Raw genomic sequence first — 22809 nt, forward strand, 5'->3', positions numbered from 1 at the left:
TTTGATAAATTTAGATCTTAAATGTTTGTATGCGCAGTTTCGTTATGAGCTTAGTATAGTTGTCATGCATTCAGAGTGTAGTAAGAAGGTTTAGAAATCAGTTCGAATTGCCAGGAATGTACAAATATGTTCATTCCGATAGCATTCCGCCACAAGTGTGAGGGGAGTATTAAATATATATTGACAGATATGTTCTCCAAAAATAGTGTTTTCAGTTTTGCTCAGGAACATATATCCTGTTGCAAACGCATTATATACATGTATTATGGATGCTTGAACTTTGGCGTTAAATACGTTAAATAAGTTAAATACATTGCGTATTCAAGTTGACGATACTTGAAGTGTAAATTTTCAATCCATCTTCACTGCACCTGAAATCTGCAAACGATCCTTCTTAAAACATTGTTAATAGGCAGAATGTGTACAGAATATCCTCGGTATATTATGCATATAAAAGAATGATTTCAGTTTGGTGTAAAATTTTAGCTATGCCCAATTAAAGATATGTTGGAAAAGGTTACAATATGCAATGTCAAGCTCTTAAAAAATCGTAAGGTCAAAGCGGCCTTTAGCATTAGAGATGTTCTATGTTCACTACCTTTCCGAAATCCTTAAAAGCAGCAATATACTTACAATATCTATGTTTGTTAATGAATTTTTCAACAGAGTAAAATTGCATTCTACTTTCCAATAAAATCTCAAAGTATATTGATATTGCATATATTAACAAAAGTTTCCAAAAGAAGTTTGTATTAGCACTTGAACATGTGATAAGTTTAGATATCGCCAGCTTGGGGTGCTGTTCCATTCATCAGGGAACTAAAGCGGGTATCGTAGACATAATGAGGAACCTAGAAATGAGCGAATGTGCAATATAGGAGATGACAATCACTTTATGTTAATATGCTGTTGGTATAATGATTTAACTTCTGAATTAAGATATAGCTCCAGTTCCCAACCAGGCACACATTTAATGTTTTATGACTTGACGTGACCCGCATATCACTAATCAACTACCAACGTGAATTTTGCTGCTTGATCTCTGTGTTGTTGTCTCATGAGCTCCTTGAAGGCGTTTCGAAGTAATGAACATAAATCAATGACTGTTTAATAATAACTTCGAAATCTACATTTCATAAACACGATGTTTTGGAATTTATCCTTGCTCCCTCTTCACCTGAACGATTAAATCCAAAGTTTCTACTTCAGTGTTGGGGTGGTACAGCTGAAAGGCAACGTTCACTTTTACGGACAAAACATCTCAGTTTTGTTTCAGACAGACAGACAGGCAGGCAGACAGAAAGTATGTATTCACTAATGAGGCCCTCGTCCACAATACAGTCAGAATGACATCGTGTTTAGTAGGTGCGCAAAAAAGCAGCACTATGTCCTGCAGTTTCTGCACATGGTATAAGTATAGGCAAACATTGTATGTGACAGCATCAGTACTTTGTAGGTCTGGGACTCAAACACGGTTATGTAGTGCGGGTCTCTGACTTAAACACGGTTATGTAGTGCGGGTCTGTGACTCAAACAGTGGTATGTAGTGCAGGTCTGTGACTCAAACAGTGTTATGTAGTGCGGGTCTCTGACTCAAACACGGTTATGTAGTGCGGGTCTGTGACTCAAACACGGTTATGTAGTGCAGGTCTGTAACTCAAACACGGTTATGTAGGGCGGGTCTGTGACTCAAACATGGTTATGTAGTGAGGGTCTGTGACTCAAACACGGTTATGTATTGCTGGTCTGTAACTCTAACAGGGTTATGTAGTGCAGGTCTGTGACTCAAACACGGTTATGTAGTGCAGGTTTGTGATTCAAAAAGGGTTATGTAGTGCAGGTCTGTGACTCAAACACGGTTACGTAGTGCAGGTCTGTCATTCAAACAGTGTTAAGGAGTGCGGGTCTGTAACTCAAACAGTGTTATGTAGTGTAGGTCTGTGACTCAAACAGTGGTATGTAGTGCAGGTCTGTGGCTCAAACACGGTTATGTAGTGCAGGTCTGTGACTCAAACACGGTTATGTAGTGCAGGTCTGTAACTCAAACACGTTATGAAGTGCAGGTCTGTGACTCAAACAGTGATATGTAGTGCAGGTCTGTGACTCAAACACGGTTATGTAGTGTGGGTCTGTGACTCAAACACGGTTATGTAGTGTGGGTCTGTGACTCAAACACGATTATGTAGTGCGGGTCTGTAACTCAAACAGTGTTATGTAGTGCAGGTCTGTGACTCAAACACGGTTATGTAGTGCAGATCTGTCACTGTTTCGGTTAGTGCATACCGAAAAATATCAGAATCTGCAAATCGGTGGTTTACTTTGCATGTGACCCTTAAGATCCAAAACACATTTGTGAGTTTAGGAAGGATTTTAGGATGGATCTTCGGAAATTTTGTCTGACAAATGTGAACTTTTCCCGGATCTGCGTACATAATTTAAGTTCAGTCTTCCGGTCGCTATTTATCTAATGATATCACACATATCAGCTTACGTATGGTTTGACAATGCACAATCCCACATGCCGTCATGTTAAAGGAGTTCATGGCACTGTGCATATGTCAATTAACTTGTTGCCATTCGATACATAAGCAACGAAAAATTAAACGGAAATTATGTGATTGTAGGTAAGATGATTCCTTACAAATGAGCAAATTTTATTTTAATTCATGAAAATTATTTATGCCATTTATGCACTGCAACTTGTCAAATTTTGACTTGGACCTTGCGAAAAAATACTTCATGAAAATTATTTATGCTTCACGGAATCAACATTTAAGTCAATGAAAAATACAGCAAGTGTCCGAATATAACTGGCACGCATTTGTATGATGCATACACTCGTACGCCCTGGAAGACACACACCGTCCTTTTGCCCTCGTGCACTGCTTCGAAAATTGTATTTATACAAGTTGAAGGTAAAACCACTCATAACTCCCATGTAAATGATACGATAACAAGTAAGGATATATAATAATAACGTCACATACCATAACGCACAAGATGTTCCAAATGAAGAAGCCAGGCCGTCTGAAGGCACAGCACCTCACTAAGATGGAGGGGAACTCATGTTTGGAACTGCTGTATTCACGCCTAGTCACCTGAGGCAGCAGCTCCACAAAGTTTCTCATCTCCCATTCCTGTTCATCAATGAAACTCAGTCGATTGACGCTGCTGAGTTCAAGGTCATCTTCGACAAGGGTGACCTCTTTGCTGGACAGGTCAGAGGTTATCACGAGAGACAAATGCTGGAATAATAACAGCAAGCATGACACATGTGAGTAAACGCCCTATACTACAGTCATCAGTCTACAGGGGCGACGGGGTAGTCTAGCAGTTAAAGCGTTGGTCGTCACGGCAAACTCGAAGACCTGGGATTGATTCCCGACATGAGTACGATATGTGAAGCCTGTACCTGGTGTCCCCTGCAATGGTATTGCTGGGATATAGCTAAAAGCTGCGTAAAATTAACTCTCACTCACTCACTCACTCACACACTCACTCACTTGTCCAGCTGTATAAAGAAGGTCAATTATATCTCAAGCCTGGAGCGCGCACAGTAGTGAATGAAAGTCTGAGCATCATATGCGTTAATGATTCGTCATTCGTCAATTCATATGAAAATCTTGATACAACTTCCTCGCCTCCTCGGACCAACAGTTGGACGTGATGTTCACATGGGGAGATATGAAAATGTGAAAACAATTGTCACGTTCGGTAGATGGTCACATTCAATACTCTAGTAGGGCTACGGCCACCTTGGCTCTACGACTGTCGTAAGTGTATGTTAGGTAGTGGGGCTATGTCCACCTTGGCTCTACGACTGTCGTAAGTGTATGTTAAGGTAGTGGAGCTATGGCCACCTTGGCTCTACGACTGTCGTAAGTGTATGTTAAGGTAGTGGGGCTATGACCACCTTGACTTTACGACTGTCGTAAGTGTATGTTAAGGTAGTGGCCACCTTGACTTTACGACTGTCGTAAGTGTATGTCGTCGAGGTAGTCGGACTATGCTCTACGGCTGTAGAAGGTTGCTGCTATGGGCCTTACCTGTATATCAAATGGGAAAGCTTCTAGCTCCAGGTTTTCTGTGAACCAGCCCTTGAGGCGTCTCTTCTCCAGGACAAAGGCCTGACCCTCGCTGAACTGCACGTCAAACCACACGCTCTGTTTCTGATCGCTGGCCACATTCTGTATAAGTAGCTTGGGGTTCCAGCGCTCCGCCCAGTTCACGTCGTCCACGATCTAGAAAGACATCGGATGACGCCACAATTCTATGTAACAGTTACGTGATGGTGTAACATGAACAATCGTTTCCAATACAGTAAACTCAGCTAAAACCTTTCAGATATTGCATATATGCTTTTGGGAGATTCGAATTCATTTTATTATTTATAACGTCTGTAGCTTTGACATTTTATGTGTGTCTCGTTATGTTCTAACTTAAGATGACAAGGAGGGTTACACAAGGCTTTGAAATGATTAGATAGACAACCACATTGCACCACACAAGTATGCATGTTTATTCGTCTCAGTGAAAACTATTCTTTCATATATCATGCCTGGAGTGTCAATCGTTGACCAGGATGAGGTGGTGAAATGGGGCTTAACTTTAACACCGATGTGCATGTAGGTTTCTGTCTGTGTGTTCTGTTTGTGTGTGTTGTGTGCGTGCGTGCGAGCGTGCGTGCGTGCGTGCGTGCGCATGTGTGTGTGTGTTTTGTGCAACTCCTGGTAGAGGTTTACATCGATTCTGCAGTGCTAGTCCGTGGAGATACATGTCGCAGGTTAACCTAGTCTCCCCACTCCGACAGAAAACGCTTGCCCTTAGACAGACACTAATTGTTGTTTCCCTTCCGTGACGAGTGAGCAATAGTCAGGGTCATTATATTGTGGTATCACGAGGTCTCGCATGCTTTATCCACTAGACGACAGAGGCAGTCACAGTTAAACTTTGAAATACGATATATGGTAGCGTCACATGAAAACACACAGATAGAAATCGGTTATGACACGATGCAATGTCGTTTGTCAATATTTTTCACAACTACCGTGTATCTGACACCGATGCTGCCGCCATTTTAGCTTGGGCTTGATTACACGGAGACGAATCTCTCCAGCGTAAGCTGCCACAAGACTCATCTGTTGGTAATTTGTACACATACGTCTGCAGTATGCACGCATTTCCTGTTAGGTCATTCTATTGCTTGCTTTTATAATTTTGTTCTTGACAAATGGAATTAATTATCTTTGAAAAGAATTTAATTTCCAGACCTGTATTTTACGGCACTATCTCATGCCCAGTATTTTAGTTTCATGTTGTCAAGAGCCTTGTGTACGAAGAGTTCAGATTATTACGTGATCATAGGCGTAGCACAAACACAGCTCAGTCAGGATCAACCAGTGGTCATAGGCATAGCACAAACACAGCTCAGTCAGGATCAACCAGTGGTCATAGGCATAACACAAACACAGCTCAGTCAGGATCAACCAGTGGTCATAGGCATAACACAAACACAGCTCAGTCAGGATCAACCAGTGGTCATAGGCATAGCATAAACACAGCTCAGTCAGGATCAACCAGTGATCATAGGCATAACACAAACACAGCTCAGTCAGGATGAACCAGTGGCCATAGGCATAACACACACACAGCTCAGTCAGGATCAACCAGTGATCATAGACATAACACAAACACAGCTCAGTCAGGATCAACCAGTGATCATAGGCATAACAGAAACAAATATTTTATTGTTGTCAGGTGAAGGTGTTTTATGTAGTTATAAAATCATGCAAATAAAAAGCATAAACTGCTAAATTCCAAAAATATGTTTTAAAGTTTTTTTGTTGAAGGGTTATTTAATACACATTGTGGTTATCTGAAATTTGATGTTCAAAACTCAAAAGAGGTTTTGTTGAGGGTTTTGTAGAAAATTCTATGTGGTTGAGGTGCATCTAAATCATGCCCCTTTGTGGAATATTTATATCACTAAAGACGTAAGGTTGTTCATTCTGGCCTCAGTTTCATATTGTGTGTAATGCGACCAGAGATTACGTCTCTGATTGGGTACAAGTTCTTCTTTTTTTTGGGACGGGCGGGGGGGGGGGGGGGGGGGATATTAATGCACTGAGTGTCCAAGCACATGGCACTTAGTATCCAGCACTTGAACAGGACAGAAAAGCACAGCTACAACATTGTTGCTTGCCACAGGTTAGTTTTAATTTAATATTCTTTTATTTAAATACACTTAAGATAGGCATTATCATTTACACTGTTTAAATACAATTTAGGAAACATTACAAATAATTAGCACATTATTTTCAACATAACAAGTACCTGAAGTATTTGCATTAGTGTATGCCTTGCAGTGGTATGAATTTGGCAAATGCTATTTGCAGGTGCCAAACAGGGTAGAATTTAAACTGCCATTCCTTTCCACAGCTGGGTAAGGTTTATTTGTATATTTTCTTAAATATACAATTTAGTTTGCTCAGTGCATTGTGTGAATGTTGTGACCGAGTGTATTGTAATACATGGCTATTTTAATTCAATTTATGCAACCTGTATGTTAACCCATGTTATACAACATTTTCAAGAATATTTTGATGTTTATATTGATATTGCCAATGTTACAGGATGGGTTTTGTTGGTGGAATCCATGTGGATTCGTAACTGAAAAGTCTACCGAGAAATAAAACGTCCTCACCCCTACCAGCGTTGGTTGTCATATAAAGAGCTGCTCACACGTACAAAGACAGATCTGTTGTTGGTGCCAGCATGTGTACCACTAAATCACTGACGCAAAGATTAACCATACGCCTCAACAAGATCAGTCTAGACTTTCTTAACACTAAATGAAAGTACTTGGTCGAGCAAAATTCTCAAAAAACTCATGAATTCGTATTACGCCGGAAACGGAGCGAGATCAGTTCTGTCAAAATATGTCTTGTTTTCAAAGTTGTAAGCCAAATCAGAAACTTCAACTTCACCTTCCGGTATGTCAGTTATTTACCGTAACCTAACCTTCGTGGATAACCTTGATTCGTGGATCGCGGAAATTGTTATGCTAGCTCGTAATGACGCTACGTAGCGGTACTTTTGACGTACATGCAATGCCACGCCTCGCTGACAAAAAAGTTCCGAATATCAGCATTCTAAACTTAATTGTCCAGCATTGGCATAAATAGCCTCAGGTAATACCATCATTGTCAAAAACATTTATTTCAACAAAATGTCAGGTAAAAACGATACCGTTAGCTCCAACCTTCTCACTTCTCGTTGTCTGCTTTCCTTGGTGTCAATGCTTAATGCAGATGGATGTCGCACACAGGGGTATGAAGCATCCGCCTACGTAATCCACGTCACATTGTAAGGGTACATGAATGGGTGATGATTGCAAATGGCTTCCGCAAACAAACGTTTGATTCACGAGTAGAATATTAGGCATTTTCAATTTGTTGAGTCAATGAATATAACAATCAGTGCGTCTACAAAATCAAATCATGCATTATGATATGAATTTCCTTATATCCACGAATCAAGGTTACGCAAGTGTAATATACTAGTAGTTCAAAAGCCGTCAAACTCTCCCACCGATTCGTCAACCTGCGCTTGAACTGTTTTCATGTTTAGGTCTAACCAAGAAGATGCAGACTGAAAAAAGGCTGTCTTCTTGCCTGACAAAAAGGACCCATCCCACCCATATACACCCTCCGAACATACTGGCAGGGGAATATTTATTGTGACACAAGAACAATAAACAGAATCGGTAGTACGTTTACTGCCTCTAATGAAATCATTTAGTCTTATTACTTGGAAAGACAGATGTTTCAAAGTATATGTAATGACCAACACTCCACAAAATCGGTGCACCTGGCATAAAACCGTACGTAATTATACGCATTTCCACACGTTTACACTGTCGCATGTTCAATACCAGTAGATGGCAACAAACAGCAGGTGAAAGTTTTAAAAAAACAAGGGCGATGCTTGTAACAAAAGAATATTTTTGGTTGATACTTTTTGCCGATATCACCCAGTGAGTTAGCAGGTCATTGGAAAATAGACCAGGGGAGATAACTTTGCACAATGTATTTGCCACAGTGATCTAATGTCCGTTCGTGCAGATCAAACTAGGGCAATTACTCTCATTCTGTTGGAGGGTGTTGCATTTTCTCACAGGTGTCAGATAAATATCCTATAAATGTAGGACATAGCACACAAACACTAAGTTATTCCCTGTTAATAACCACTTGGCATTTACTTTGGATCTCACTTGAAGACGTGTTTCATTTTAAAGGACCACTAAACTCAATTTTTTGTACTCTTTTTATCACAGCATATGAGAGATTTTTGGTTAGTCATAAACGAAACATCATTTTCTTTCAAAAGAAACTTGTGGTTAATTAATACCAAGCGCTTAAAAGTTGCTAAAAGGCCGTCTGCTTCTCTCTCGCCAGCAAACGAAACCGCAGACAGGTTACGTAACACTGTCGCCAGGGCCCTGCAGTGACGTCATAGAAGGAACTGTTTCCAGCTAAATGTGTAGAAAATGTGTAGGAAGCTCATCATTTTGCTGATTTCTCGACGTCACCAAAGACATGCCGAATTGTTGTGTTGCCGTCAATTTTTCCTTGGGGTCGGGTGATGGTGTCACTATGCACAGATTTCCACCAGACTCCGTAGTTGGTGCTTAAATTGGTTGTTAGTGTGTGCGAAGTGAGCTTTGTGGAAGCCTGTGGTGTATACTAAATCGGATGGTTCGCCCCCTACCACGCTTCCAGGATAGAAAATGGAGTTTCATAGAGTTTATAAAATCAAGACTGCTTACTACACATTGCTGACCAAAAGGATTTTGCATGGATATAATGCTTTCTTCCTCGGAAACGAGGTTGTGGTCGAAGTGACAATATTATCGTAAGTAATATTATATTGACCCCTTATATTGACCAATTCCAAGAGTGAAATTGTTATGTTATAAGCAATGTCATGTAGAATCCTAATGTCCATCAATAAAATACATGTTTTACTACCAGTAGAAAGTAATTTTGATTTTGTAAGTCGGTCAAAACAAACTTAAATAGCATTCATCCTCAGACCGGGCGCCGCCATTTTTGAAAATCGTGAAGTCACGGGCTAAAGTCCGTTAGAATTATTGAGATTATGATTTGTTCTCGTCAAGTTAGAAAATCAATACTACTTTTTACTAGTAGTTAAATATGCATTTGAATCATGGCCAAAAAGATTTTGCATGACACAACTTTTAACATAAGGACTTCTTCCAAGGAAGCAAGGTGGGGGTCGAAGTGGCATTCATATTGCAATTGACCTCCACCTCACTTCCAAGAGTGAAATTGTTATGTTATAAGCAATGTCATGTAAAATCCCAATGTCCATCAATAAAATACATATTTTACTACCAGTAGAAAGTAAATGTCCTTTTGTAAGTCGGTGAAAACAAACTTAAATAGCAATCATCCCAACACCGGGCGCCGCCATTTTTGAAAATCGTGAAGTCAAATCCACTTGAATTAATGAGATTATGTATGGTTTGCTCTCATCAAGTTAGAAAATCAAAACTACATAAATATGTATTTGAATCATTACCAAAAGGAGTTTGCATGACACAACCTGTAACATAACCGAAGCGAGGTCGGGGTCGAAGTGAAAATACTGCGCGATAAATTTCTTCACTTGCTAAATTTACTTGGGTTGTACCGTTCACTCACCAGTATGTAGACACTTGTCAATATGCGTCTTTATACTTTGTCTCATAATCCTAATTACTTTATAATCATACTTGTAGGCATTTTGAAACTTAATAAAAAGAAGCGATCTGCGAATGTATAACAGGAATGTAATATGTAGACATTTCATAGTTTGCCTTTATGAATCATAATTCGCACCCACGCCCTAGTGTACGTCGTCTGCATCATTATACTTCACGACGAAAACAGTGGTTCTGTTGAAAGCTACGACAACGTATTAAAAACAAAAATGCAAATATTAAAATTAAAGTTATAGGAGCAATGTCACACTATTACCTTCTTCTAGGAATGTATCCATCAATATCCACAAAAACAAGTGATATATAATTCATCTGCAGATTTCCCAAGTGATGTGTCTTTTAACAGTCTAATATACGAAAACGTGATGTATCGTTTCAGGTTTTTCACATTTCTGTATAGTTTCATTGGTCATTCAAGATAGAACACCTGGCAACTAATTGCATAATGTGCGTCATTCTGTTTTAAAAGTTATTTAGTTAGCCAATAATGAGCAATCAATCAATGTATTGGTGGTTAATCCTTTGAAAGAAGGGTGTTGTTTTACATAGACACAGACACGACAGAGTGTATTCAGTATAGATTAGTAAATGTACATACATAAACACTAACTTTTGACAAATCCCCATAAAACTTATTAATCAATCAGCGTGTTATCGGTTAATCCTTTGATCGATCCAGACAAAAGAAATGCCAAATGGGGGCCTTTGTCGGGTAATCTAAGTGGTGTTACCACTAATCATACCTGTTATAAATTCATCAACTGAGCATCAAGTGAGTGATGACAAATAACGTGTAGGTTTATACCATCTAACACGGATTACAACCTAGCGACACCAAGTGATCTTGACAGAATCGTCTATGAAAACAAGGATTGTAACTCGAAAACTAGGCAAAGCAGGAGACAAAACTAATTGATAGTAGATTGTGAGAACATATGTTTCATTTTTCTCAACAACTTTCGCGATTTCAAGTTTGTACAAACCTGTAAACGAATTAGTTCAACCCCTGAAATGTAGATGAATACTGCACAGACCCTCATTTCTATACCCACTATTACGTCACGGAGACGCGCCGCTCTGATTGGTTGAAATTTCGTTTGCGGCTGAGAATTTTGCACTGTTGACAAAAAGGTCGATTTAAGGTAATTAAACATCGAAATGAGCATTTTTAATCACGGGGTTTCATTTATACCGATGTCAGCAAGTGATTTTGCGTTTGTACCCTATTAGAGTATATGTGACCTTTAAATAATATTTCTTTAATTACAGATAAAGCACACTTCAACATACAAATGTTTGTGAAAAAGGTCAAATTTGTCACAAACACGTTAGGCATTGTTCCATTCGGTAACAGAAGAAAATATTTCTCAGCTGTTTTTGTATAATACTGGGATGAACGTTAAAATGTATTGAACCCTTATTTGATGTAATTCTTATAGAGATATATCATTAGCTAATTAAAGTATTAAAGATGTTGGTTGAGACCATACTGTTTAAGATTTAGGAGGATTATTTTGAAAATGAGCTTCAAATTTTCTTGCACAGTATTTGGTGCAGTGTTTAGAAAATTAAAAGTGTGTGTATGTCGCCATGATATTATATATTATTATTTAAAGTTCATATAGTCACGGTGGCATGCTGAAGTTAAAGGTCACATACAACGTAAAACACAACTTTGCAGATTCTGGTACCTTTCGGTATGCACTTACCGAAACAAATCCTAAAAAATGCCAATTCAACCTATAAAGTTGAAAAAAACGCGATGAAAAAAAAGCCCGCGAAATCGGAGTTCAAACGTTTCACTAAATTCCCCCCAGCGTTGGGGGGAAAACTGGTTTCAACAGCTGTGCTGCGCTGCGTCCATAACGCATGCGCAGTGAATAGGTTCGCGGGACTTGAAACAGTATGCATGCCTAGCGTCAGAGGTCGTGAGCAGTAGTCTAATCTTGAGTGTGTACACAAACAAGTAAATGGTCTACTCGTTACGTAAAAAAAACTTGTTGATTGTGGTAAGCACAGAGAAAGCTCAGTGTCTGGTTTATTCACACCTGTATGTCTGCCTGTCTGTCTGCTAAAGACAACATGCAGTACACAGCTTCAATCATTGACCACGTGTAATTTGAACTTAACACCTATCAGAGTATACGACATAAAGAAAATAAGTTGATTTATGACTCGTGCACCCGAGTCCCGTCTCTGCCACATTATGTAATTAGGCACGTGTGATACACATGACATGTTTTCATGTCTGTGGGTTGCAAACAAACTACATTCACTTTTTTCGGATGACTGGATCTGACGGAAACTGGTGCAAATTCTTGTCACTTTCAAGTCCTGCCTTGTACTTGGACGAATGGCAGATTCCAGCCACGCAGTAGTTTACCATCTCTACTGATGTCATTTTTGATTGGATCGAGCGCAAATTCGGAGAACATGTATTTTCCAAACCCAACATCTCTATATACATTCTTCATGGATAACGACTTGTTTTAGTGTGTATGATTTTGTTTGACAACAGTATTTGAATCCATACTGAAACGACGCATCAAGTACACAAAAAGAAGTTGTTATCCATAAAGAATCTTACTTTCTTGTGACTCGCTATACTTCTAAAATGCCCATCAAACAGATCATCTGTCTGTACACACAATGAACCCTCAGCAGATCAGCAAATGAAACAGCCAATCAGAATCCGTCGTTACACTTGAGTGCACATCCAGGTGCTAAGACTGGGTTCGGTCTCCCGAGGGCTTCGTTTCGGGGGAAGCAAGCCCAAGTACAAAATATAGCACTTTTGAATCGCGATTGTACGCTTATAATTTTGTTTATTTGTTTTTTTAAAAGCAGCAATGTATATTATGTGTCATGAATAAGTGATAAATGTGTTTTAATTATGTTTGATTTTTTGGTTGCATGTGACCTTTAAGCAACGATCGGCGCCGCGAGACCACGGTTTTTCTGAGACTGAAGTCCTACCCCACGACAAAACACCTGTACTACAGACTCGTGTCAGTTATATTCGGACACTTGGCGTACTTTCCATAACGTGCATGCATATGTTAACTCAGTGTAGCCTAAATACATTTTATTAATTTAATTTGAATAAGATCCAAGTCGAATTTTGCAAATTTGTGAGGAATCATATACGATCGTATAATTTCTGTTTAAATTTCCGTTGCTTATTAATCGAATGGCAACAACATAATCAGCAAATGTACAGTGTCGTGAATTCCTTTAACATGGCGGCCTATGGGATTGTGCATTGTCGAACCATACGTAAGCTGATAAATGTGATATCATTAGTTAAACAGTGGTCAGAAAATTTAAATGAAATTATGTGTACAGAGCAGAGATAATTTCAAGTCTGTAAACTTTTACAAAAATTCACCCTTTACTCACTTCATGAAAAATATCTATTTTACACTGAAACAACATGTACGTTTCTGAATCTCACGTAACATGTCCGAATATAATTGTACGAGATTGTACATGTCTCAACTTGTCTCACCCTAGGCAAGTGAGTTTGTTCAAACATGCCTATGTTCACCCAGCAGAAAATGGGTATCAGGTGGGATAAGTAATGTGATTGTCATCCTCCGTCAGCTTGGATTATAGCATGCTGTACAAGCGCCTGGAGCAGACACTTAGCGCATGGATTATTTAGCGCTATATCACCATTATTTATTATTTATGGAGCATACACAGTATTTTTTAATATAAAATATGAATAGATCAGCTGTCTGAGAATGTGCCTCCATGCACTTGCCATTTCTTGTGTGAATATTATTTTGCACTTCACTAGTCTAATATTGTGGGTGTCTTGAAACCTAAAAAAACCCTAAATCTTAACTGGGAGGGTGAGAGCAATATTTCATCCATACAGTGACGAGAAAGGTTTTGCATACACAATATATACAAGTTGTACAATAACCAGTCACCGAAGGATTGTAAAATAACTAGTGTATCACAGATGGTGTTTACAGCTATCTAAAATATTATTTTTCCAAAGACAATACAAGGTTAAAACAAACTGTAGGTCTCCAACAACTGGATGTAAGCCATCGGGACTTACAGTACATTTGCTTATTGCATGGGCCAAAGGTGGAAAATCTTAATGGGTGTTATTGGCTATGGCTATTGGCTGATGGGATGTGGGTCTTTAGAGAATATCATAAAGGCGCAGAAGTTCTCTTAGATGCGCCTCTGTTGCCAGGTATAGCACAGGCTGCCAGATTTGATGGCTGGAACCGGTGTCGGAGTTGGATGGTTCAACTCTGTCGGTCTCTGTCGTTACTTGTGGGCGGTCATTGTGAGAACGATTCATAACTTGATTCCTTTGTTCACAACGTCACGAAAGTGGGACAAGGAGTTTCCGTGGACATTGAATCGACGAGATACGAGACACAAGCATACGTAATGGTCTCTGTCTGTCATTTTCCCTCAGACATGGCACATCGAACTCACTCTTAATAGATCCATCACCAGACGCTTTCAATGCATTGAATGGCAAATGACTTTCGATTGTTTGCTCTATTAAAGCGAACTCGGCTAGCCTTGCTCCTACTTTCATACCTCTGGAGTAACATACATGATATGTTTCTACTTTCGATTTGCTAAAGCTTCATGTGTGGTCAGTACCTGCTTCATATGACATCTACCGCTTGCAAAACACGGATAGCAACTGCATGGTTGCGTTTCTTTGACTACCGTCACACTATTTCTCTGAGTCCTTTTGAAGGGCATATATATAACGAGTCAAAGATATTTTTGTAATTTCTTTATTCGACAATAACACCGACATCTGACTCTAAATCCGTCCTGTTTCATTTATCCGAGACGTTGTATTTGACAGGTGAAGAAGTTGATATCGTAAACGTCAATCACATGACTAATGAATTTCAGGTCATAAGAACTTGTGTCTCAGTGAATAATTAATGGTCTTCTGATATGATAAGATCTATCTCAATGCCATATGTGCATAAAATATGCAAAACACAAGACGGAACATACTAGCTTGTAGATATTCAAAGAACAGCACGATAATCGATACTTTTCTCTATTTATACTGTAAAATGGCATTGTTTCGTGAATTTCCTGATTTCACCGGAAGTGCCAATAATACACGGTCGACTTACTGCTCCTACACAACCCGTATTTATGCACCACCAACGGAATCGACTGATTCAAGAAACATTCTTGAAAAATGCGTCAGACATGATCTTGTTCCTTAAATATTTATCTGCCCCTTGTTCCATGCTGCTTTTGGTATATAACACGTCACAATTCTGGACTCACAAAAGTCCAGAAACTCTCAGCACTGTGGCCACTCTCTCGCAAGGGATTTGGCAAAATTAAACATGCAGCTGTTATGTATATGTGCTAAGGATGAAACAATGAAAAAATGTTTTTTCGAAAACTCATAATTTAAACTCGCTCGCCCATGGGCGAACAGTGGCCAATGTGCAGGCCCATGGGCGAGAGTGTTTAATTTCGTCCAGAATAAATGTTTTGGAGGTTTAAAATGAATGCAAAAATGTTAATAAGTATCATGACACAAATTTCAGCTTGTTGTGACTTGACTCTGCTAACTGACAGCAGTTTAAAAAAATCTCGCCCATGGGTGAAAAACATATTGGCCCATGGACGGGAATAATTACTTTCATTGGAAATACATGTTTTTTCCATGCTTTGCAGTTTTTAAATAAATGAACGTGTATTTATTAGTGTCGTGACACGAAATTAAGCTTATTTTGACTTAATTCGGCTAATTTAGAGTGATTTTTTAAAACAAATTTTGGGTGAGAATATTTACTTTTACTCAAAATACATCTTTTTCCATGTTTGGGAGGGTGTGAATGGATGAAAGTATGTTCATAAGTTTCATGGTACAAATTGAGACCGATTTTCAAAAAACATTTCGCATATGGGCAAAAAACATTTGGCCCATGAGCGAGAATATTTCCTTTTCACTCCAAATACATCTTTTCTTATGTTTTGGAGGATGTAAATGAATGAAAGTGCCATTATGAGTATCATGACACAAAATTCAGCTGGTTTTGACTTGATTTTGCGAATTCAGGGCGATTGTTAAAAAATATGCCAGAATAATTACTTTTACTCAAAATATATCTTTTCCTGTGTTTTGGAGGTTGTAAATGAATGAGGATATATTAATAAGTATCATGGTACAAAATTCAACTCATTTTGACTTAATTCCGCTAATTTGTAACAAGTACAAGAATCTGGACTTCCACTTATATTTTCATAGTTTTTTGTATTGTCTTGGAGGTCGTAAATATATGAATAAAAGTGTTTATAAGTATCATGACAAAAACATTCGACTAATTTCGCTCGTGGACGAAAATATTTTCGTTTGCTTTTTTTCTTTATTTATGCAAACATATGGTTTACAAATAGATGAAATTCTAATGACAATGACTATGCTGGGACACATTAATAAACAGTGTTGTCAGATCTTTAAACTTTTTGAAGTATATCGTGTCAATCCCACTGACATTCGCCAAATGTACCTACCTAGTAGTTTTAAGTGTACCTACCCAGTTTAGCATGTTTCGTTTTAGTAATGTGGTCTCCATTTTTCAGTAATTCCCGTTTGCCCGTCCCGGCTTTTCTTCGTCCGAGGCTTAATGGGGTATTCTCCTATTTGTCACACCAGAAATAATCTACAAGAGGGATAGGTCAGTCGCTTGTTTTCTTCACCATTTGTACTAATTAGTATACGCCTCGTCATGCACACAGGGACCTGGTTCGTTTCCATCGCAACTTCGGCTGCGTTTAACAGTACTTAAGACAGTTTACTGTATCAGTCGAAATCTTACAATGAATGAATTAATGAATGCTAGAATGAATGCTAGAATGAATGAATGCTAGAATGAATGAATGCTAGAATGAATGAATGCTAGAATGAATGAATGCTAGAATGCTAGAATGCTAGAATGAATGAATGCTAGAATGAATGAATGCTAGAATGAATGAATGCTAGAATGCTAGAATGAATGAATGCTAGAATGCTAGAATGAATGAATGCTAGAATGCTAGAATGAATGCAAGAATGAATGAATGCTAGAATGCTAGAATGAATGAAATCTAGAATGAATGCTACACCACCGCCATCCCTTCCAAAACATGCTAAAGAACGCAAAAGTATCGTTAGATCACATGTGCTAACATCAGCTTGTTATCGTCTCCCTGGTCAGACATAACAATTGTTCCGATAGACTGTTTCATTTGCTGATATGCTGAGGGTTCATTGTGTGTACAGAAAGATGATCTGTTTGATGGGCATTTTAGAAGTATAGCCAGTCACAAGAAAGTAAGATTCTTTGTGGACAACAACTTCTTTTTGTGTACTTGATGCGCCGTTTCAGTATGGATTCATATACTGTTGTCAAACAAAATCATATACACTAAAAGAAGTCGTTATCCATGAAGAATGTATATAGAGATGTTGGGTTTGGAAAATACATGTTCTCCGAATTTGCGCTAGGTCCAATCAAAAATCATGTCAGTAGAAATGGTAAACTACTGCGTGGCTGGAATCTGTCATTCGTCCAAGTACAAAGCAGGACTTGAAAGTGTCAAGAGTTTGCACCAGTTTCCGTCAGATCCAGTCAACCGAAAAAAATGAATGTAGTTTCTTTGCAGCCTACAAACATGTCATGTGTATCACACGTGCCTAATTACATAATGTGGCAGAGACGGGACTCGGGTGCACGAGTCATAAATCAACTTATTTTCTTTATGTCGTATAGTCTGATAGGTGTTAAGTTCAAATTGCATGTGGTCAATGATTGAAGCTGTGTATTGCATGTTGTCTTTAGCAGACAGGCAGGCAGACATATATATATATATATAGGAATAAACCAGACATTGGGCTTTCTCTGTGACTGAGGCTGCTTACCACAATCAGTTTCTTACGTAACGAGTAGATTATTTACTTGTTTGTGTACACACCCAAGATTAAGATGACAAGAATTTTTATGGATGATCAACTTCTTTATTGCAGGGTAGCGACGTTTCGGTATAGATTCTTATACCGTTTTCAAGCGTGTGGGGAATGGCAGGGGGAGTACAATATATATACAGCAGAGATGAGCATGTGGTGACAATACAACAATAACAGGATTAACAATAACTATTGTTGTGGTCAGGAAATTTGGTGATGTGTTCCTGACCACAACATCAACTGGGACACTGTCACAACACTTGCTAGCAACAAACATGACTTCAAACAACGCAAACTTGCTGAAGCAGTACAAATCCGCAGACACAACCCAACAATCAACAGGGATCAAGGCGTCTTTGTCTCTCCGGCATTCAACTGCATCATTAACACTAATTAATCAACCCACTCTGGCCCCCAGTCTCAATTTATCCACTCAACTCACCCTGGCTTCCACCAATTAATCCACTCATCTCACTCTGGCTTCTGTCAACTCACCCGCTGGCTTCAGTCCTTAATCAGCTTACCTCAACACTTCTCTAATGTATTGTTACCTCAAATAGTTATTGTTAATCCTGTTATTGTTGTATTGTCATCACATGCTCATCTCTGCTGTATATATATTGTACTCCCCCTGCCATTCCCCACACGCTTGAAAACGGTATAAGAATCTATACCGAAACGTCGCTACCCTGCAATAAAGAAGTTGATCATCCATAAAAATTCTTGTCATCTTTATCTCAGCAACTTCTAGAATGCCTCTCAAACAGTTCACCCAAGATTAGACTACTGCTCACGACCTCAGACGCTGGGTTGTTTCAAGCTCCGCGAACCTATTCACTGCGCATGCGTTATGGACGCAGCGCAGCACAGCTGTTGAAACCAGTTTTTCCCCCCGCGATGGGGGGAATTTAGTGAAACGTTTGAACTCCTATTTCGTTTTTTCAACTTTATAGGTTGAATTGGAATTTTTTATGAATTGTTTCGGTAAGTGCATACCGAAAGGTACCAGATTCTGCAAAGTTGTGTTTTACGTTGCATGTGACCTTTAATATATTGAGCAGAGAGCACAGAAGGTCGTATAGCTGTAACCACTGAACCGTTGCGTCTCTCTGCTCCCAGATTCCCATGTGGGGGTGTCCTTCTCTACCTCTTCCATTAATCTTTAAAACATCTAACAAGCTCAACGCATGCAACCTTTTACTAACATGTGATGTTATACATATCATAAGAGTATTTTTATGTATTATTCAGTTGATAAATTATCATTTTATGATACATGTATGTACAATATTTTGCTTTGATTCTGTAACTACCCACATTATGACATTGAGACCATTCTGATTTATCGAGTAAAATACGATTGTATAGTTTTGAGTTTGAATCTTGGCATATTTACCGGTTTGCAACTTTTGCCCTCTACCTTTTTAAATGGGCCGTGCATATTTGGTGGTTTTTAGTATTCCATCTATTCGTTTAGATTTATTGATTTATTTGTTTTTGTTTTGTTTGTTGTTTATTGCTAGTGGCCCTGCTAGTCTGACGAAACGTGAAGTATAGCAGCGCATTTGCCATAACTGAAGTTGTTAAAATGTTAATGAAAACTGTTATTGCCAACATTCACCTTGCAAGCAATTTTATCAAGAAACTAAATAACTCATTACTAATGGAAGGAGTGAACTGAAAGTCCATTTTATTAACTGAAGTCACTGGTTGAACTCGCTAACCTCGATTCACTTACAATCTGGTACACGTGTCTTATTTCGTGTCCTGAGGATACACATTTTACTTTTTTCTTTTAGGAAATCCGTGTCTAATCCCTTAAAACAACACCGTTGTCACTACACCAAACGATTTTGACCTTGACCCAAAACAAAGGTTTCACTTACAGGACTACCCCGTAGACATCCCTTTCTTGATAACGAGTTTAACAGCTACGCCGAAATGCTGCTTACCTTATAAGAAGTTGTATATCCATAGAACTTTCTCTGTTTTTTTTTGTTCAAATTATCATGACCTGAACAGATATTACTTTGTCAGAGACTTCATGAGTGATTTTCAAGTTCTAATCCACACACTGATTTCCACTTTTTCATCATTCTCAGTTTGCTGAGTATCTCAGCATAAGAATGAAGATTTTTATGGATATCAACTTCTTTATGAGAGAACACAACGTTTCGGAGTTAATGCTTACTCCTTCATCAGGTGATTGAGAAAGGGATACAGAGGTGTATTTATATGTACAGGTAAAACAATAACAAAGTAACAAGTGGAATGAGTTAACGAAAGCTAGTATAAACAAGCACTGATAGGAAGCCGATAGTTAAGATAACAATGATGGAAGCCAATGGTAATGCATTACAGTTGATTGGATATGTTTACATAACATGATTGGGGGTAAGGATGGAAGCCAATGGTGATACATTACGCATGATAGGATGATGTACATAACACACGATAGGGGGTGAGCATGTTTACATGAGGGTTGGTGATGTACAAACACAAGTATGTACTCGGGTAGATAGGCTATACATGAATTACATAGATAGAATGTACACAGGTAGATGAGATTAATTTATCAATAAGTCCCAGGCACTTGGTAGGTACACTCCTTGGTCGCGGTTGATGGCTGGTTTCTGTCTCCGGATCTCGATGGCCTCTTGCAGTTTCCTTTGGCGCCAGTTGTTGTTGTTGGTAGATAGTATCCTAGTGTCCTCCCATCGAATTGAGTGTTCAGGGTTCTTGAGAATGTGTTCAGAGATGGCCGATTTCTGGTCGAGTTTCCTGACTGAGGTCTGATGTTCCTTCACTCTGGTGTTGATTGGTCTCAGCGTTTCTCCAATGTATAGGTCGCTACAGTTGCAAGGGATCTGGTAGATGCATCCTCTCGGGTTAGGGTGTTCACAGCTGTGATGAAGGAGTAAGCAAGGGATCTGGTAGATGCATCCTCTCGGGTTAGGGTGTTCACAGCTGTGAACACCCTAACCCGAGAGGATGCATCTACCAGATCCCTTGCAACTGTAGCGACCTATACATTGGAGAAACGCTGAGACCAATCAACACCAGAGTGAAGGAACATCAGACCTCAGTCAGGAAACTCGACCAGAAATCGGCCATCTCTGAACACATTCTCAAGAACCCTGAACACTCAATTCGATGGGAGGACACTAGGATACTATCTACCAACAACAACAACTGGCGCCAAAGGAAACTGCAAGAGGCCATCGAGATCCGGAGACAGAAACCAGCCATCAACCGCGACCAAGGAGTGTACCTACCAAGTGCCTGGGACTTATTGATAAATTAATCTCATCTACCTGTGTACATTCTATCTATGTAATTCATGTATAGCCTATCTACCCGAGTACATACTTGTGTTTGTACATCACCAACCCTCATGTAAACATGCTCACCCCCTATCGTGTGTTATGTACATCATCCTATCATGCGTAATGTATCACCATTGGCTTCCATCCTTACCCCCAATCATGTTATGTAAACATATCCAATCAACTGTAATGCATTACCATTGGCTTCCATCATTGTTATCTTAACTATCGGCTTCCTATCAGTGCTTGTTTATACTAGCTTTCGTTAACTCATTCCACTTGTTACTTTGTTATTGTTTTACCTGTACATATAAATACACCTCTGTATCCCTTTCTCAATCACCTGATGAAGGAGTAAGCATTAACTCCGAAACGTTGTGTTCTCTCATAAAGAAGTTGATATCCATAAAAATCTTCATTCTTATGTATTTTCACTTCTAAATGACATTCAAAGACTTGATCTCAGCATAACTCGCAAAGACAATGAAAACTGAGCGGAACGATTACACTTTCTGTTTCTTCCGCGTTCACTTACGTAATTTCCGCAAAGCGCCTACGACAATATGCACCGAACAAGTCGTGTCTCGTCCGCTGGTCTTGTTTACTGGAGTAAAACAGCTGCCGCTTCCAAGTGTATTTTACTTGTCATATACACAATTCATCCACGGATCACATTAGGTCATTAGGTGACACCAGCTTTGAAATGAACAGGTGTTCGTGAGTGTATATGGATGGAAAAGACTGATTGAGCAAGACGCGCAGCCAAATATCTCACATTCAAAGGAAATCTCGAATTGATTGTTTTATAAGGCGTCGAGCTGACCAGTTGGTTTTGGAGTTGTGTATAAACCTCCTTTGCAAGAACTTTGTCAAGTATACCTGCTTTGTCCTTTTGCAAGATCTGCACATATTAGTCTTTGGAAGACATTGACATGTATGTGCATGTGCTCTGGAACACCTTGTCCGGCACGATATTCCTTCCAATTTACTTATTGTGTGCATGCTGTATTTCAGTTTCGGAAATGTGCGTAAAACATATTTTGATTCTCAAAGAATCTGGTTCGTTTAGCAAGCAAAATATTTCTTTGATTAACACTTCACCAGTACTATACAATATTACAGAATACACAAAACCGGATACACAAAAACGACAAATTATAGCATTGTCATTAGGTGTATATGGGGTTAAAGGGGTCCCTTTTTATCCACCGAGCCAAGTCCTACACGCCCCGGTGGGGTGTGGATTCGGGAGAGGGGGTACCGGAGAAGATGACCAAGCCAAGGAAGACACAAGTACTCCATACGCTATCATGGTCTTCCTTACTGCTTGAAAATTGACCTTTTCTCACTGTGGTCTATGATGACTTCGGTGAATGGAAAAAAATAACTTATTCACTGTGAAAACCAGAAAATAGTTGAATCCGTCCACCATTTTATCATAAAACACAAAGCTTGATTTTTAATTTTTTAACAGCAAACTAATTAACTTGTCAAAAACCTTCTCACAAATGTTCAGTGTTTCTACAAAGAGCTAGTCAGACACAACAAACCGTAACTCTATTTTTCATGTTTACTTATATGATAGTTGTATTTGATGTAATGATATGTATGCATATGTTATTATATGATAGTTCATATGGATGACGACACATGCTTCATTTATATTTTGTATTATATGTTGTATGGGTGAGCTACTGAAAGCCTGTTCACCAGTCCCAATCACAGTTACAAAA

At 39.0% G+C, this 22809-nt stretch overlaps 1 protein-coding gene across 1 annotated transcript in view; it reads right to left on the reverse strand.

Annotated features, from left to right (window-relative positions):
• The window catches only part of LOC137277162 (cys-loop ligand-gated ion channel-like), a 43967-nt gene that overhangs the window by 14227 nt on the left and 6931 nt on the right, over positions 1–22809 (reverse strand). Inside the window, exons 2-3 of the mRNA XM_067808836.1 lie at positions 4047–4241; positions 2988–3245 (exon numbers count right to left, since the gene is read on the reverse strand). Of these exons, the coding sequence (XP_067664937.1) occupies positions 2988–3245; positions 4047–4241 (453 nt within the window). The remainder of the gene's footprint in view (positions 1–2987; positions 3246–4046; positions 4242–22809) is intronic.

Source organism: Haliotis asinina, chromosome 3 (genome assembly GCF_037392515.1).
Source record: "Haliotis asinina isolate JCU_RB_2024 chromosome 3, JCU_Hal_asi_v2, whole genome shotgun sequence".
Taxonomy (NCBI): domain Eukaryota; kingdom Metazoa; phylum Mollusca; class Gastropoda; order Lepetellida; family Haliotidae; genus Haliotis; species Haliotis asinina.